This window comes from Pongo pygmaeus, chromosome 4 (assembly GCF_028885625.2).
Source record: "Pongo pygmaeus isolate AG05252 chromosome 4, NHGRI_mPonPyg2-v2.0_pri, whole genome shotgun sequence".
NCBI classification, from domain to species: Eukaryota; Metazoa; Chordata; class Mammalia; order Primates; family Hominidae; genus Pongo; species Pongo pygmaeus.
The window spans coordinates 154,658,213-154,676,150 of NC_072377.2; the positions used below are offsets into that span (position 1 = coordinate 154,658,213).

The 17,938-nt window shown below is 42.9% G+C and overlaps 1 protein-coding gene across 1 annotated transcript in view; it reads right to left on the minus strand.

Moving 5' to 3' along the window:
* PDE6A (phosphodiesterase 6A) overlaps nt 1–17,938 on the minus strand; it is an 87,739-nt gene that overhangs the window by 22,653 nt on the left and 47,148 nt on the right. Inside the window, exons 9-16 of the mRNA XM_054488354.1 lie at nt 15,826–15,975; nt 14,815–14,958; nt 13,159–13,224; nt 12,804–12,950; nt 11,636–11,743; nt 2,716–2,825; nt 1,228–1,315; nt 927–1,027 (exon numbers count right to left, since the gene is read on the minus strand). Of these exons, the coding sequence (XP_054344329.1) occupies nt 927–1,027; nt 1,228–1,315; nt 2,716–2,825; nt 11,636–11,743; nt 12,804–12,950; nt 13,159–13,224; nt 14,815–14,958; nt 15,826–15,975 (914 nt within the window). The remainder of the gene's footprint in view (nt 1–926; nt 1,028–1,227; nt 1,316–2,715; nt 2,826–11,635; nt 11,744–12,803; nt 12,951–13,158; nt 13,225–14,814; nt 14,959–15,825; nt 15,976–17,938) is intronic.

Genomic DNA, 17,938 nt, shown 5'->3' on the forward strand with positions numbered 1-17,938 from the left:
GGCAACACCTGAGCTGCTAACATTGGCTGATTCAGATGGAGGCTTATTAAATCAACAAAATTCACAAAACAAGGTTGAAAGAACCAAGGCCCAGGAGTGAAGACCTAGGTTTAACCTAAGTCTCTGCCACTGATTTGTTATCTACTCTTAGCATGTCTCTTGTCCTGAATCTCGGTGTTCCCATCTGTACAACGGGGGTAATAATATCTAACTCACAGGCTTGTAGCAAGAATCAATGTGTCCATAACACACGTGTTGGGCCTGACACATAGTATATGCTAAATTAATTGGAACTATGACGTTTGTTATTATTATTGTTATTATATTGTTGCTGGGTGCAGTGGCTCATGCCTGTAATCCCAATACTTTGGGAGGCTGAGGCAGAAGGATGGCTTGAGACCAGGAGTTTGAGATCAGCCTGGGTAACATAGTGAGAACCCATCTTTACAGCAAATTAAAAAATTATCCAGGAGTGGTGGTGTTCCTGTAGTCCCAGCCACTCAGGAGGCTGAGGTGGGAGGATCCCTTGAGCCCAGGAAGCAGTGAGCTGTGATGGTGCCACTGCACTCTAGCCTGGGCAACAGAGTGAGATCCTGTCTCAAAAAAAAAAAAAGATATATATATATATATACACACATATACATATACATATATACACATACACATATACATATACATGTATATGTATACATATACATATACATATACATGTATATGTATACATATACATATACATATACATATACATGTATATGTATACATATACATATACATATATGTATATATACATATATGTATACATACATATGCATATACATATATGTATATGTATACATACATATGCATATACATATATGTATATGTATACATACATATGCATACATATTCATTGTTGCTTTTACTATTAAATGAGAAGATACACCAACTTGAAATACAGGGCGAGGTCTGTGGCAATGATTGCAATGTCCATCATGTGGATGGCATGCTCATGCTGTCGACGATTGAGGTTTTGAAAGATATTCAGGCTCTAAAGAAAAAAAGAGAGGCGAGATGGGAGAGAATTGATGCTGGCAGTAAAGTCACCCACCTACCAATGGCCACCCCAGATGATGGCAGAGGCAGCCCAGGCCAATGGGAAGAATGCTCCCTGGGCACACTCAGGCTCCTTGTGAAATAGAGCCTCTGATCCAGGCTCCGCGGCCTGTACACCTTTGGCCCTCATCCTACCTCGTCTCTGAGCAGTGTTTTGCCAAACTCCAAGTGGTGTCTTTCCAAGATGGAGGACCCATGGAGCTTGGCCAGTGGGTTCTGGGATCTGAATGAGAAAGAGAGAGAATCAATATGGACTGGACAATAGAAAATTAGGACTAAACATCAAGTCTCCTGACTCAGTCTTCAGCCTTCTCCACAAGCGATTCCAAGTTACTTTTGGGTCATGAACTCATTAGAGAATCTACTGAATAGCATGGACCCCTTCCCCAGAGGAAGCCACAAACACACACAATGCCATAAGGGATTTTAGGGACATTAGCATTGGGCCATGCTTCAAGATCATCTAGCCCTGATTCTTCACATCCAAGTCTTGAAGGAAACAACTGAATTTCCACAAGCCGTGTGTTTATTCATTTCTGTATTCAATAATTATTTGTTGAGCACTTGCTATGTGCCACATACTGTGCTAAGTATTTAGATTCTCAAAATGTAAAATGTAAACCCAATCTCTAGCCCTAGAGCAGCATGAAAGTATTGAGAAGACTCAGAGCAGCATGAATTCAGAGCTTGATAATGACTTACAGGCCATTGGCCCTGAGCAGAGACTCAGTTTTCTCATCTATAAGTAGGGATAACATTAGCCCCTGCTCTGCCCAGCCCACTGAGTGGTTGTGAGGATTCAGTGAGATCATGGTTCAAGGACTATGCTTTATGGGCTGTCTAAAATACAAGCTCTGTGAGGACAGGAGCTGTTTCGCTCATCAGAGCACCTTTTTTGCCTGGCATAGAGCCTACCACACCATATTAGAAGCACTGTAAATAGGAGATGAGTCAATGAACCATTACTGGTTATTAACATCTTGGCTCAAATTAGTGCAGCAGGTAGAACAGGGAAGGAGACAAGTAAAGGAGTTTAATGCATTCATTTTCTATGGCTGCTATAACAAACTGCCACAAACTTAATGGCTTAAAGCAATAAAATTTATTATTTTACAGCTCTGTATGGAGTCTGAAATGGGTCCTTAGGCCTGCTTTCCTTCTGGAGGCTCCAGAGGAGAATCCGTTTCCTTGCTCTTTTGAGCTTCTAGAGGCCACCTGCATTCCTTGCTTGTAGGCCATGCCTCCATCTTCAAAGCCAGCAGGGTAGCATCCTCTCTCCTCTCTGATCTCCTGCTTCCCTCTTATAAGGACCCTTGGGACTACATGGGGCCCACTCGAATGAATAATCCCTGTATCTCAAGATCCTCAACTTAATCACATCTGCACAGTCCCTTTTGAATGTTAGGCAACATATTCCCCAGCTCAGGGATTTGAGATCTGGACATCTTTGGCGGGGTCATTAACTCTGGCTGCTACAGGAGGAGACCCGGATCCCAAGGGCAGATGGCGCTGGGAAGCTGTGGACCACAAGACTTCCCTGTTGGCCAGTGAGTCTGCCTGGGGGCCACACAGAGCTGGATAATGAATCCAGAGGGCTGGGGGTGGGGAGAAAGGCTGACTCACTTCATCTGGTAGAGGTTATTGGTGCCTCTGTGGTCAATGTCATGGCAGAAAGCAGCTGTGACCATGGCCAAGGCCTCTAGGTCCGTGAAGTAGCGCTTCAGCTTTCCCGTCTGGAAGGGCAATCAGAGTGCAAATCATTCCTTTTGTCTAGGGGCTGGAAGCAGGGCTGAAAAGGCGGGTGTAAGGAGGAGGGCCCAGAACTAAAAAACTCATGGGTCTGATCTTGGCTGTATCCTGTCTCCAGAGGCTGACCAGAGGACTGCCCAGGGCTGAGGGGTTTTTTGGATATGGGACTTTCAGTGCTAGAATGGGGAAAGGCCCAGGTAAATGGGAACAACTGGTCACCCTATTTCTGAGTTGACCTTAGCTGGTCTCATCTCCCTCTGAAACTCGGTAGCCCAATCTCCATAATGAGGGTAGAGCATATTGGATCAGATGAGTTTTGAGAAACTTGTAGATATCAGGTTTTAGGATTTGGAGAGTTTCTGAACATGGCCAGGCTGGTAAAGCAAATCTTCCAAACGTGGTCTACTGGTTTAAGCACAGCCCGGAGGAATCCTTCCCTGGGATTGTGCCAGACACTTAACTCCTTGTTGATGCTAGGTGTTGAAACAAAATGTGGGAAAGCGCTCCGGAGAGCTGATGCTGACTTTATGAAAGCAATCACTCTAAGTGGTGTTCTTGTCACCGTTTATGGTAGCCCGGTCAGAATTCCCGCTTCCGGGCCCTAGCACCTACTGTGGCCTGACCATTTCAGCCAAGGGGAAAGGGATGATGTTGAGGAAGGGCAGAGATTTGCATCATGATCTGGATGGGGAAATAATTTTAAATAAAACATACAAGTCTCTGAACCCTCTGAGCCAAAAATATGAACACAAATACACAAAGATAAATCCATCCAAGGATATTGTGGCTCTGTTTGTAATAGTGAAAGATCGAAAAGACTTCCAAGTCCAACAATAGAACACTATGCAGCCACAAAATTGTATCATGGATAAGCCTAAAAAACATTATGCTAAGTGAAATACGCCAGACACGAAAGGACGGATACTGTATGATTTCACTTATATGAGGTGCATAGATTAGTCAAGATGAAAGAAACAAAAAATAAGATAGGGCCAGGCATGGCAGGTCACACATGGCAGCACTTTGGGAGGCCGAGGTAGGAGGACCACTTAAGCCTAAGAATTCAAGATCAGCTTAGGCAACATAGCCAGACCCTGTCTCTACAAAACTAAAAATGTAGGTGGGCATGGTGGCACATACCTGTGGTCTCAGCTACTTGGTGTTAGTCCCAACTGCACCATTTTGTAAGCTCCCCATTGTTTTGCAGACCTTGGTCAAAGTGAGAAGCATCTTTCCTAACCACCTGACCACAAGGCAGACAAAGGCCCAACTAAAGAAACATCCCTATCATATCTTGCTGGGCAAAAGTTCAAGAAACACCACAATGGCATCCCACCGAGACAAGGGCAAAACCGCCTCATCGTGAGAACATCTTATCAATAGCCTGCCAGGCAACAAGCCATACTGCCCAGACCCCTCCCGCCCATATCTGTAAGTACCCCCAGCCTGTAAGCAGCGGTGGGCTCTGGCGTTAGTCTGGTTCCTACTTCTGTAGATTTTATGCTGGGCGTAAAGCCTGCATTTGCTGTTGAGCCACCCTCTTTCTGTGTGTGTGTGTGTGTGTCTTTCTTTAACCCTCGCCTTCCCTTCAAAACCTAACATTTGGGAGGCTGAGGTGGGAGGATCACTTGAGCCCAGGAGGTCAAGGCTGCAGTGAGCCGTGTGTTCTCAGCACTGCACTCCAGCCTATGTGACAGAGCAAGATCATATCTCAAAAGTAAAAAAAGATCTAAGAGGATAGAGATTAAATGTTGCCTCCTCTATAATTTCTTATTACCAAGAGACTAAAAATATTTGGGACTGTTACTAAAAATGTTCTGTGCCACAATGACAGATTGTACTATGGGGAACTACATGCTTCTAGAAATTATTATTCACAGACTATTGATCTACAGATTGCTGGTGTGACAATTCACAATTTTTGCTTGCTTCCTAGTGTTCACTGGAAATTAAGGTCACTAAGGGTTAAGAATTCTAATTAATATAAGGATATATTAACATATATTAATATATATTTCTTTATTATTTAGAATTCTTAACACATAATGTTATTTATAATATATTAATAACTAGTAATTAATATATTATTAATAAAATAATAAGGGAAACAATTCTATAAGCAATTATATAAGAGGGCAAAAACTGCTTTTGGTAAGAAAAAGCTATAAGATATGAGGATGTTTTATTTTGTTAAGGGGGAAAAGAGAAATTTTTGTCCTAATGTAGGATAACTGGTTGCTCCAAAATGAGAAAAGGAAAAAGTATAGGACAAAAGTTGAATGGATAAGAAAGTTGTAGAAGGCTTGTGGAGGATAAATCTTGTGAAAGTAATTGTATGTGTGATTAAGCTGGCTAAGATTGGAAGAAAATGGCTGGGCGCGGTGGCTCACGCCTGTAATCCCAGCCCTTTGGGAGGCCAAGGCGGGCGGATCACGAGGTCAGGAGATCGAGACCATCCTGGCTAACATGGTGAAAACCCGTCTCTACTAAAAATACAAAAAATTAGCCGGGCATGGTGGTGGGCGCCTGTAGTCCCAGCTACTCAGGAGGCTGAGGCAGGAGAATGGCGTGAACCTGGGAGGCGGAACTTGCAGTGAGCTGAGATGTGCCACTGCACTCCAGCCTGGGCGACAGAGTGAGACTCCGTCTCAAAAAAAAAAAAAAAAAAAAGATCAGAAGAAAATTATTTGTAAGGTTTTCTAAAATTTTGAAATTAATGCTATCTTGAACATTGATGTCAAAAGTACACTGATGCAAAACTAGAACTTGGACCTCTCTTTTAAAACAACAAATTTTCTTTGAGTATTTGTCTGCTGTTAATAGGAACTTTATCTTTTAGGTAATTGGACTAGGAAACAAAGATTCTGTGCTTTACCAAATTAATTTCCTGTACTCCAGGTTGTCTTTATTAGGTTTTTGATCACTTAAGAAAACTGAGTTTTCTTTATTAAGAGAGCTAAGGTCTTTCTATAAGTATTTAACTTTCTGTATTTTTATCTATTTATTTATTATTTATCTTATTTTATTTTTGTTTTGAGACAGAGTCTCGCTCTGTCACCCAGGCTAGAGTGCACTGGTGCAATCACAACTCACTGCAGTTTGGACCTCCTGGGCTCAAGCAATCCTCCCACCTCAGCCTCCTGAGTAGCTGGGACTACTGGCACATGCCACCACACTAGGCTAAATTATCTTATTTTGGGCTGGGTGCAGTGGCTCATGCCTGTAATCCCAGCAATCTGGGAGGCTGAGGCAAGTGGATAACTTGAGGTCAGGAGTTCGAGACCACCCTGGGCAACATGGTGCAATATCGTCTCTACTAAAAGTACAAAAAGTTAGCTTGGCCCGGTGGCATGCACCTGTAATCCCAGTTACTGGGGAGGCTGAGACAGGAGAATCGCTTGAACCCAGGAAGCAGAGGTTGCAGTGAGCTGAGATCATGCCACTGCACTCCAGCCTGGGTGACAGAACAAGACTCTGTCTCAAAAAAAAAAAAAAAAAAAAAAAATTCAAGCATTTAGAAACTTCCCAAAGTCATATTCATTTTTTTTTTTTTTTGAGACAGAGTCTTGCTTTGTTGTCCTGGCTGGAGTGCAGTGGCATGATCTCAACTCACTGCAACCTCTGCCTCCCAGATTCAAGTGATTCTCCTGCCTCACCCTCCTGAGTAGCTGGGATTACAAGCACACACCACCACACTAGGCTAATTTTTAAAATATTTTTGGTAGAGATGGGGTTTCACCACGTTGGGCAGGCTAGTCTTGAACTCCTGACCTCAAATGATCCACCCACCTCAGCCTCCCAAAGTGCTGAGATTACAGGCGTGAGCCACCGTGTCTGGCCCCAAAATCATATTCTAAATTAAGTATTTTTCTTGACTGCAAATTTTGGAATTTTTCAGATGAACCCTTAGAACCTTTCAAAAGGATATCTCTTCTTGTAAAAAGAGAGACGTTAAACTAATTAGGCTTATTTTATATATTAAAGTATATGGGAAGCATTGTCAAATACAATTAATGCTAAATCTTCTTCAAGTTATATTCTATGGATGTGTTATTAATATGTGTTTCAGAAACTGTATAAAATTCATAGAAATCTGGTATTCCTGGTATAACACTATCAGTCACAATTTTAGTTATTGTCTTAAAATGTTTGCAACGGAAATAACCAAATTTCCTTGTCAATTGTGTCATTATTGTAATGAACTCTCATGAGATATTTAACCATGACCATGTAAAGTCTTGTCATCCACAGGTGGTTTTTTACTCTGCTACTTTCCTGAGCAACTATAAGCCTAAAGTGTTTCATCTTCATAAGATCATACCACTGGACTGCGGAAGAATTTCCAGAATTCCAGTGAAGAAAATGGTTCATAAAACTGCTAACTCAGTATTAAGCAGAATAAAAAATAGTTGAAAATTAAAACAAATGATTTGGCAGATTTTTATGCTAAGTCAGCCAGTACTGAAATTGGTAAGATACACAATTTAAATGAACTCCAAAGATTGATCCAAGTCAAGTTACCTATGATAACCTATTTAATAAACAGTGCTATGCACCTGAATTGGAGAAATGAAATTGGTATTTAAAAAGATGTAAATCCAATGTTAAGTGTGGACTCATAAGGAGTCCCGATGGCCTCCTCAACCTTCTTGAGTCCTTAAAGCTTCCATTATTAGATTACTGCACTCCATGACTCATCATGGAAGAAATAAAATGACAGAAATGATGACAAAATATTGACAAGGTGACTGCTCTAAAATTGCTAAAATGGGCTGGGTGCAGAGGCTGATGCCTGTAATCCCAGCCCTTTGGGAGGCCAAGGTGGGCAGATCACCTGAGGTCAGGAGTTCGAGACCAGCCTGGCCAACATGATGAAACCCCATCTCTACAAAAAATACAAAAATTAGCCAGGGGTGGTGACACGTGCCTGTAATCCCAGCTACTTGGGAGGCTGAGGCAGAAGAATCACTCGAACCTGGGAGATGGAGGTTGCAGTGAGCTGAGATCACATTGCTGTACTCCAGCCTGGGCTACAGAGTGAGATTCCATTTCAAAATAAATAAATAAATAAATAGAATTGCTGAAATGGTTTCAAGAAATGTTTGGGGCCAGGCGTGGTAACTCACACATAAAATCCCAGATCTTTAGGAGGCCAAGGCAGGAGGATCACTTGAGCCCAAGAGTTCAAGACCAGCCTGGGCAACATAGTGAGACCCTGTCTTTTCAAAACAATTTAAAAATTAGCCCAGCATGGCGGTGAGTGTCTGTTGACCCAGCTACTTAGGAGGCTGAGATGGGAAGATTGCTTGAGCCTGGGAAGTCAAGGCTACAGTGAGCCATAATGACATTACTACACTTTAGCCTAGGCAACAGAGCAAGACCCTATCTCAAAAAAAAAAAAAAAAAAAGTTTTGTTTGTCAAACTCATAATTCTAGCAAGACAATAAAAATCTCAGGCAACACATTTCCAGCACCCACTGGATCATTTGAACACTTACAAATGGATTTCACTTAACTGCCCCTTCAGTGCATCTTTTCTGGTTTTATAGAACCGTTCCCATACAGGAAGGCTGATGCTATAACACTACTTAAAAAGCTATTAGAAAATATTTTTTCACTGAGTTTAATAGCTTGTGCCTATAATTCCAGCAACTTGGGAGACTGCAGCAGGAGGATCACTTGAGGCCAGGAGTTCAAGACCATGGCAACATAGTGAGACTCCCATCTCTCTAAAAAACAAAATAAATAAATCAGCCAGGCATGGTGGTACATGTCTGTAGTTTTAGCTACTTGGGAGGCTGAGATGGGAGGATCACTTGAACCCAGGAGTTTGAGGCTGCATTCAGCTCTGATCACATCACTCTTTCCAGACTGGGCAACACAGTAGGAGCTCATCTCAAAAAAAAAAAAAAAAAAAAAAACTTAAAAAAATATTTTTCCCTTGTAAGGAATTCTTGAGAAAATCTCCAGAGACTTCTCTGGAAGCACTGTCAAATAATAATGCTAAGCTTTGTTTGAGTTATAGTCTATGGATATGTTATTAATATGTGTTTCAGAAATTGTATAAAATTTTCTTTTCTTTTTTTTTTTTTTTTTTTGAGACAATGATTCACTTTGTCACCCAGGCTGGAGTGCAGTTGTGCCATCACAGCTCACTGCAGCCTCAACCTCCTGTGTTCAAAGGATCCTCCTGCCTTACCCACTGAGTAGTTGGGACCACAGGCGTGCGCCACCATACCTGGCTAATTTTTGTACTTTTTGTAGTGATGGAGTTTCACCATGTTGCCCAGGCTGACCTCGAACTCCTCGGCTCAAGCATTCCACCCACCTAAGCCTCCCAAAGTGTTGAGATTACAGGTGTGAGCCACTGCACCCAGCCTGTATAAAATGTATAGATAGAGATAAAGAGATACTCATTTCACTAGACACATTGTAAAACCATTTACAAAGATATTTTAAACACAGTTGCATTAGGCAAAGCTAACTGAACCAATTGGATTGCCTTGGTCAAAGGTATTCTCAATTGATGGCAATCAGATCCACTCCTGCTGGAAAACAGATTGGCCCCATATGAAATAGTTACAGGAAGATGTATGCCCTGATAACAGAACCTTATTTATCTTCCACTTTTATAGACTCTGACATGACTCAGTAGTGCAGGACTTTAGTGCATGATGCCAAAGCATATTTTCATCAGGTTAAAGAAGCCCTTTGTGACCCACCAATTAATGACAACGAGATCTTTCATGATCTAGAACCCGGAGATTAGGTCTTTTGGAAATTACACCAAAGGAAGCCTGCTCTTGAACTCCATTGGACGCCACCATACCAAGTTCTTCTCTACTGCAAAACTTTAGGGCCTTGAGTCTTGGATCTACATCTCTCAATTCAAAAGGTCCTTCCAGGTTCCTGGACGTATACACCTGTTGGACTCCTTCAGGTAAAGCTAACCAGGGAAGGTTTTCCACAGAAACAGATGGCATTCTAGACAGGGATCATAGATCAAGCCTTCTCTGCCATCATGAAAGAAACAGTACTCTGACCTTTCTAATTAATAACCTAATGACTGCCAGGTATAGAAAACCCATCTAAGTGATGCCTACAAAAGGTATATCCTGCTTTCAGGTATTGTGCAGTCAAGACCTGGAGACTACCTGTGTGGGTAAATTGCTTGTAGGATGTCACTGGATTAAATCCAGTAAAGTTTCTTTCCACTAAATGTGGTTATGCAACCTTACAGTATGCTATGAAGGGACCACAAAAAAGTAAGTGTCCCACTGGACCCTGTTCAGGAGCTATGCAGACTTATGAGTGGACAAACTTAACTGAACTCTGTTCAAGCACCGCTAGGTGGCCTCTTTTCCAGTCCCCAAGGGCTTATATTGGGTTTGCTTACTCTGTTCTCTCTCCCTGAGGGTTCAGAACTTGTTATTTGGCCAGGCTCACTCCTGCTCCCAAATAGCTTGCCCCTGAAAGTTCCCATAACAACTCCCACAATCAGAGGCCAAAGCAATCAATAACCAAAATTACTACCGATCTCAAAATAGATGAAGATAAGTTGGTGTCTACTGAGGAAAGTTTCCAGTGGGGCTTCTGGGGGCTCACTCTTGCTGGTAGAGGGGTACCAGTTATGGGGAATTTAAAGCTGATTATACATTAGAGGGAAATCTTGGATTTTATAGTCAATCAGGCCTCCCAGTGTTCAGACAGGTAGAAGCAACTCTGTAAAAAGTGGATGAGAAGATTCATGGAAACACCTAATGGAACATGATGCAGCTTTAGACCTCCTCTTTGTCCTTGTTGGGTCTTGCGTATGAGGCTGAACAAAACTGAATGTTGCACTTATCTTTTCTCTGATTTTAGTACTACAGGAAGCTTAATTTAAAGGTGGCTGATACTGCTGTTTCTCTAGACACTGCCACAATTTAAGGAAATTTCAGAAAATTTCTCTGGGGAAAAGAACACATGATGTGTTTATGGGAGCAGCTAACAGGTGGTTTGCAGGCATCTTGAATGGTGAATGGCAAACTTTTCTATTCCAAAGTTTTCTAATCTTTATTTATTTATTTTAAGTGGATTTCCAGATTACTATGACTTGCATTGCCAGGCTGAGTACAGAAATGGATCTCTCTTTATAACAGGCCATTTAAAAATGAAATATGTTCCTAATTGTCATTATGCCACAAACAAAGACTATAACCAATGACCAATTGAACTGTTGAATTTTTTTTTTTTTTTTTTTTTTTTTGAGACAGAGGCTCACTCTGTCGCCAGGCTGGAGTGCAGTGGCGCGATCTTGGCTCACTGCAACCTCCGCCTCCCGGGTTCAAGCAATTCTCTGCCTCAGCCTCCCAAGTAGCTGGGATTACAGGTGCCCACCACCACGCCCAGCTAATTTTTGTATTTTTAGTAGAGATGGGGTTTCACCATCTTGGCCAGGCTGGTCTTGAACTCCTGACCTCATGATCCACCCGCCTCTGCCTCCCAAAGTGCTGGGATTACAGGCATCAGCCACCGCACCCGGCCCTGTTGAACTACTTTTATACTTGTGACATGGTTACCCCCAAATAACCTGACTGAGGTTGGGGGTAGCCTGCAGCTTTCTTTCACTTTTTATTTTATATGTGTCTATTCTTGGAATCCTTTTACACTAAGCCTGTACTGCTTTCACATAATTCTTAAAAGACAGTAAATAGAGAAAGAAGAACAATGCTGTTGCTACCATGTAGAGTCTGCATGAGATTGTCTAGTGTGATGCAAGCCCACCCTACCAGTCCCACCGGCCCCGCCATACCACCAGCAGGGAGAACATGGTCTGCCCCACGTTGAAGCCGTGCCGCCAGTTGTGGTAGGTGATCTTGCGGTAGCCCTTACTCAGGGAGTACATGAACCGTACCAGGGCCTGTGAACACATGCACATCAGTGAGGCAGGACACACCTAAATGGTCTCATGAGAGGGTTGGAATAACAAAAATATGAAGAAGGCATGGCCCATGGCCCTCTCTTTTGAGGTTTGAGGTACTCTAACCCCATCCTTGGACCGGGAGGTGAGAACTTGTACTAGATGCAATCATGCTGCGAAAGTGCTTTGCAAATACTAAATGCTAAATACTAAGAAGATGTTGTTGTTGTTGTTGTTGTTGTTGTTAGGAAATGAGGTGAGCATGCATCATTCCTCTGACTGATCTTCATCAGTAATTCCCGAACTGTGCCCTGGAGAGCAACTGTCCTTGGAGAAGCTAACAGGGGCCCTACAGGGGAAAAAAAAAAAAAAACAAAAGGACTCTTTTATCCAGTGGTTCTCAAACTTGCGTGTGCATGAGACTCACTTGGAGGACTTGTTAAAACAGTTTCTGATTTATCAGAGCTGGGAGTGTGTGTGTGTGTGAGAGAGAGAGAGAGAAAGAGGAGAGAGAGAAAAAGAAGAATGTGAATTTCTGGTAAGTTCTTAGGTGGTGTGGATGTGGTCTGGGGCAACACTTTGAGAACCACTGCTTTAACTAAAATCAAACAAGTTCAGGCAATTCTGCACACCATATCCCACTGCCTCCCATACATACCTTCTCTGCCGTCCCCCATGACCCGAGACTCACAGCAAACCTTAGTAAGGAATCCTGCAGGGAATGAGCCCTGTTTAAATTGGTTTAGCCCACATTTTCTGCCCTCATTTAACTATAGAACCAATTTTTTGCAGCACATCTATTCCCAGCCTTCAGAGCTTAGTACCTCAGAACCCACTGCAAGAAACCAGCGCACCCAAAACATCACACTTCACAGAACACAGAGGAACAGCATGTCTCTTTTCTTATAAATGACTCATCTGTGCAATGTGACTAATTCTTTAAATCCTAAATACTGAGAGTAAACTCTTTTTAAGGTAGTTTACAGACTGAGTCTTTTTTTTAAAGCAAGCAAGAAAGAAAATTAAAAAGGGAAATCAAATATATTTGTTTTGACCTCACCTCTTGTGGAATGTGAAATTTATCCACCACTTTGAGCTCATAATACATCTGTATTCCACATTTTACCAGCTCCAGTTCTGTTAGGGGCAAGTCACTGAAGTGAAATTTATGAATTTCGTATTTATCTGCATCTGGCAGCTCCGCTTGCTGTATAAGGAATAGAGTCAACTGATTTGGAAACATGAAGTGTTTCTGGGTGCCCACCTCCTGTCCAGCCCTGTCCCCATCCTGGGTCTGCTGGAAGGATCAGAACAGAGTGATGGGGAACATGCTCTGCAAAGAGAAACCCCTGCATGCTCAGGAGCACTTTGCACTTGTTATACATCGGGTCTTGTGCTGCCCCGGTTCAGCTCACCAGGATCTCAGCCAGCTCCTCTTCCTCACATTCCCACGGCTCCTTCCCATACACCTCTCTGGTTTTCTGCCAGGACCCAAAATGGCAGGGGGAAAAAAATAGGTTACAACATGCCTCCACGTTTCCATTCCCATTTATCTCCTTCCTCCAAAGTCCTTGCAACAGAACCACCAGCTCAAAGAGGATTCCATTTAACATCCATTGATGCACAAGGTCCTGGGCTTTAGAGCCATAGAGACCTGCATTCAAATTCAAGCTCTACCACTTACTAGCAGTGTTATTAGTGCTTCTGATCTTCAGTTTCCTCATCTGTAAGTTGAGGATAATAAACATACCTAACTGGTGAATTAAAATTCAATTGTGCAAAGTCATTCTTAAGTAACATATGTAAAATTAAATAATCCATATAAAGCACTTAGCACAGTGCTTGGCGCATAGTGAGCACTAACATAAATTAATGTTGTTGTTGATAGTTTCATTGTTATTATTACTGACTGGGAGTAAGGAGGCCTTGGACACAGTCCTGGTTCTTCCTCTCATTTACTGTGTAACTTGAGGCAAGTTCCTTCTCTCTGTGGGCCTATGTCCCCATGTGCCAGAGGAGGGGAAACTGGACCTAGTTACTTGCTCCTGATTTCTTGATCCAGAGCAGAATTTGTTAACTTGTAACTGGTTCACCAAGGCTGTGCCCCAATAGGTTGCACATACCCATTCTTTGGCTGAAACTGTGGACTGAGTCAAGCAAACCATGAGACAATTTATTCGAACTGGATGTTTTCTCTTCTGAATTTAACAGTTATTGGAATGAAATCCTCAAATTTGTTGTGGTATCTTCCCAGGTTAAGAAATGCCCTCTAAAAACATTAGCCTGTCTTTATTTTTTCTTTTTTTCTGGTCTCACTCTGTCGGCCAGGCTGAAGCGTGGTGTGGCAATCATGGCTCACTGCAGCCTTCGACCTCCATGGGCTCAGGTGATCCTCCCACCTCAGCCTCCCGAGTAGCTGGGACTACAGGCACACACCACCATGCCTGACTAATTTTTGTGGGGTTTTTTTTGGTAGAGACAGGGTCTCGCCATGTTGCCCAGGCTGGTCTCAAACTCCTGGGCTCAAGTGATCTGACCACCTTGGCCTCCCAAAGTGCTGAGATTATAGGTGTAAGCCACTGCACCCAACTTAATAGGGTCTTTTTAGTGAGCTGACCCCACAGGAGGGAGGCTCCGAGAAACTGATAATTGTCCACTGGTCTTCCAGATAAAGCTTCCTCTCAGAGTAGGGGCTATGGCTGGTTGACTCTGTCTCCAGTACCAAGTCATCCCTGAGCACAGTGAAAAATGGAGTTTCTAGAGCTGTCAAGCCAACATCTGACCCCAAGAATGAGGTGTTTCTGCAAGGAACAGCTGTCCCCAGGCCACACAGTGCAGTTATTATGTACCACTCTCAGGCACTCATCTGCTCATGCACTCATTCATTCATTCATTCATTCATTAAATGTTGAGGGCTGCTGCATCCCTGTGCTAGGCAGGAAGGAATACAACAATGCACAAACCCACGCCCAGGCTGTGCCCTCATGGAGTTGCAAGTTTTGCCTTAATCTGGCCACATCTCTGAGACGCAGTCTGTATTAGAGTAGAAACAAGTAAAGAACATTACACACCAAGATTTTCTGAATTTCTTCATTGTCACACTTCACATGATATTTTACTATGTCCTGGAAAATATCCTTCCGATTTTCAAGTTTATTCATTGACTCATAGGTGTCAGGATTTAAAACAGACCAGCCCAGAAATTGAGTCAAAGACTGAAAAAGAAAGAAAGGAGGAATCAGAGACAGAACACCTAAGTTTAATCTTGACTCTAAAACTCATAGCAACAGTTTCTAGGCCTCTGTTTTCTCAGCTATAAAATGGGTTTGATAAGCTGTGTGCTGCCCACCTTGCAGAGTTCTTTTAAGGCTAAGATAAAGGAATGGATGTGACCACACTGTAAGTAAAGCACTAACATACATAAAGCACCATTCTTATGTGTAATAACTTCACAAAAAGAGAATGTGTTTTTGCATATGTGGGGATAGGGGATGTCTAGGAACTCTGTACTTTTTGCTCAATTTTGCTAAGAACCTAAAACTACTCTAAAAAGTAAAGTTTGTTAATATTTTTTAATTTTTATTTTTTTGAGACAGGGTCTTGCTCTGTCACCCAGGATGGAGTGCAATGTCACAATCATGGCTCACTGCAGCTTTGACCCCTTGGGCTCAAGTGATCCTCTTGCTTCAGTCTCCTGAGTAATTAGGACCACAGGTATGCACTACCATGCCTGGCTAATCGTTTTTTAACTTTCTGTAGATATAGGATATTGCCCGGTTGGCCATGCTGGTCTTGAATTCCTGGGCTCAAGTGATTCATCTGCCTCAAACTCTCAAAGTGCTAGGATTACAGGTGTAAGCCACCATGCTCAGCTTGATTACATTTTTAAAAAAGGAAATGTGGATTTCTCTGACAGCACATCGGTGCAGTACAGAAGTGAGAGTGAAGAAAGTGGTTGATGAGGCAGAGTCAGGATTATAGCAACGAGGTTGCTGCCCCATGTGATAGAGCAGTGACATCCAGCCTCCCCCAGCAAGCTGACTCTGAATCCCAACAGCAAAAGGCCTCCTAGCAAGCCATACCTCCATGAGCGTCTCATCCATTTCATCAAAGGGCTTCCCATCTTTACGATTATAAAATGTGGCCACTCCAACAATTTCTTCCTTCTTGTTCACAATCGGCATTGCAAGCACATTTTTAATCATCCATCCAGACTCATCCAGAGGTTCTTTCTACAAGAGAAGGGCTAGATTAGGTTTCCTCTTGTTCCAGGCCACAGAGCCAACGATGATAGATTTCACCGTACATCATGACCCTGACTGGCTGAGAAGAGGTGGCAAGAGGATGGAGTTTGTTGGATTTTGCGTGAGTTTAATTACCGACAACTACCATGAGAAATAACCCATCTGGTTGGAATTCCTTAAGCCAAGTAGCCATTTTGTGTTCACTCCTCAGATGTCAGGGCCAGTGCGTGTCAGGCAGTGTGTTACGGGGATGTAATGGTGTGCAGAACATCCCAGAGAGGTAGTGTTTCTCTTTCAGATATGGGAGGCAGTGGCAGGGTACTGGCTTAAAAGGGCAATGCTATGATTCTTGTGACGTTGAATTAATAATCTAGATATAACCTGCACATTTTGCCTCTTGCCCTGACTTCCTATGTTACTTTTAGCACTTCATTTCCTCTCCTGGGGCCTCAATTTTCTTATCTATAGAATGGAAAGAATATGTGCCTCACTGAACAAATGAAGTTCTTGATCAATTATAAGATGCCTTTGGTGAGGCTAGGCATGGCGGCTCACACCTATAATCCCAGCACTTTGGGAAGTCGAGGCAGGCAGATCACTTGATGTCAGGAGTTTGAGACCAGCCTGGAGAACATGGTAAAACCCTGTCTCTATTAAAAATACAAAAATTAGCCAATTAGCCAGATGTGGTGGCATGCTCCTGTAATCCCAGCTACTCGGGAATCTGAGATGGGAGAATTGCTTGAACCCAGGAGGCAGAGGTTGCAGTGAGCTGAGATCGTGCCACTGCACTCCAGCCTGGGCAACAGACAGAGACTCCATCTCAAATACATATATATATATATATATCCATTGGTTCATCAAACATTTAGAATGTGCAAGAAACTGAGCTAGAAACTGAGGAAGCCAAGGCACAGATCTTGTCCTCAGGTTGCTCATAATCTGTAAGGTAAGTAAGCAATTACACTGCAGTGTGGGAAGTTCTCTAAGAGAGTTACATTATGGAACTATGGGAGCCAGAGGAGAAAAGGAAGTCAAGGAAGGCTTCCTGGAGTAGGTGAGTCTTCCAGTCCTGAAGTTTCAAGATTCTTAACATGGTGAGATGATAATTGTTATTATTTAAATAACACTGGAAAGTAAAACAGCTGTCTCAGCACCTGGTGAGAGAGTGTCTTCAAAAGGATGCAGAATACTGCCTGAAGAGCACAAGGTTGTATTGAACTCAGACCTGGCTGCCCCCAGCACTCTACCTAATCTTCATGGAATCCCTTCCCTCTGAAGGCCATGATAAAAAGACAGATTTTATTGAAAATGAAAGGGAACACCATTAAAGATTTTTAAGCAAAGAAGTCACTGATTCAACCTATGTTTTTTGTTTTTTGTTGAGGCAGAGTTTTGCTCTGTCGCCCAGGCAGGAGTATAGTGGCACTATCTTGGCTCACTGCAACCTCTGCTTCCTGGGTTCAAGCGATTCTCCTGTCTCAGCCTCCCGAGTAGCTGGGATTACAGGTGCCCACTAACACACTCTGCTAATTTTTGTATTTTTAGTAGAGACGGAGTTTCACCATGTTGACCAGGCTGGTCTCGAACCCCTGACCTCAGGTAATCTGCCCGCCTCGGTCTCTCAAAGTGTTGGGATTACAGGTGTGAACCATTGCACCTGGCCCAACCTATGTTTCTTAAAAACATTATTCAGGGGCTGGGCGCAGTGGCTTACGCCTGTAATCCCAGCACTTTGGGAGGCCAAGGCAGGCAGATCACCTGAGGTCGGGAGTTCAAGACCAGCCTGACCAACATGGTGAAACCCTGTCTCTACTAAAAATAAAAAATTAGCTGGGAATGGGGGCGCATGCCTGTAATCCCAGCCACTCAGGAGGCTGAAGCAGCAGAATCGCTTGAACCCAGGAGGCAGAGGTTGTGGTGAGCCGAGATTGTGCCACTGCACTCTAGC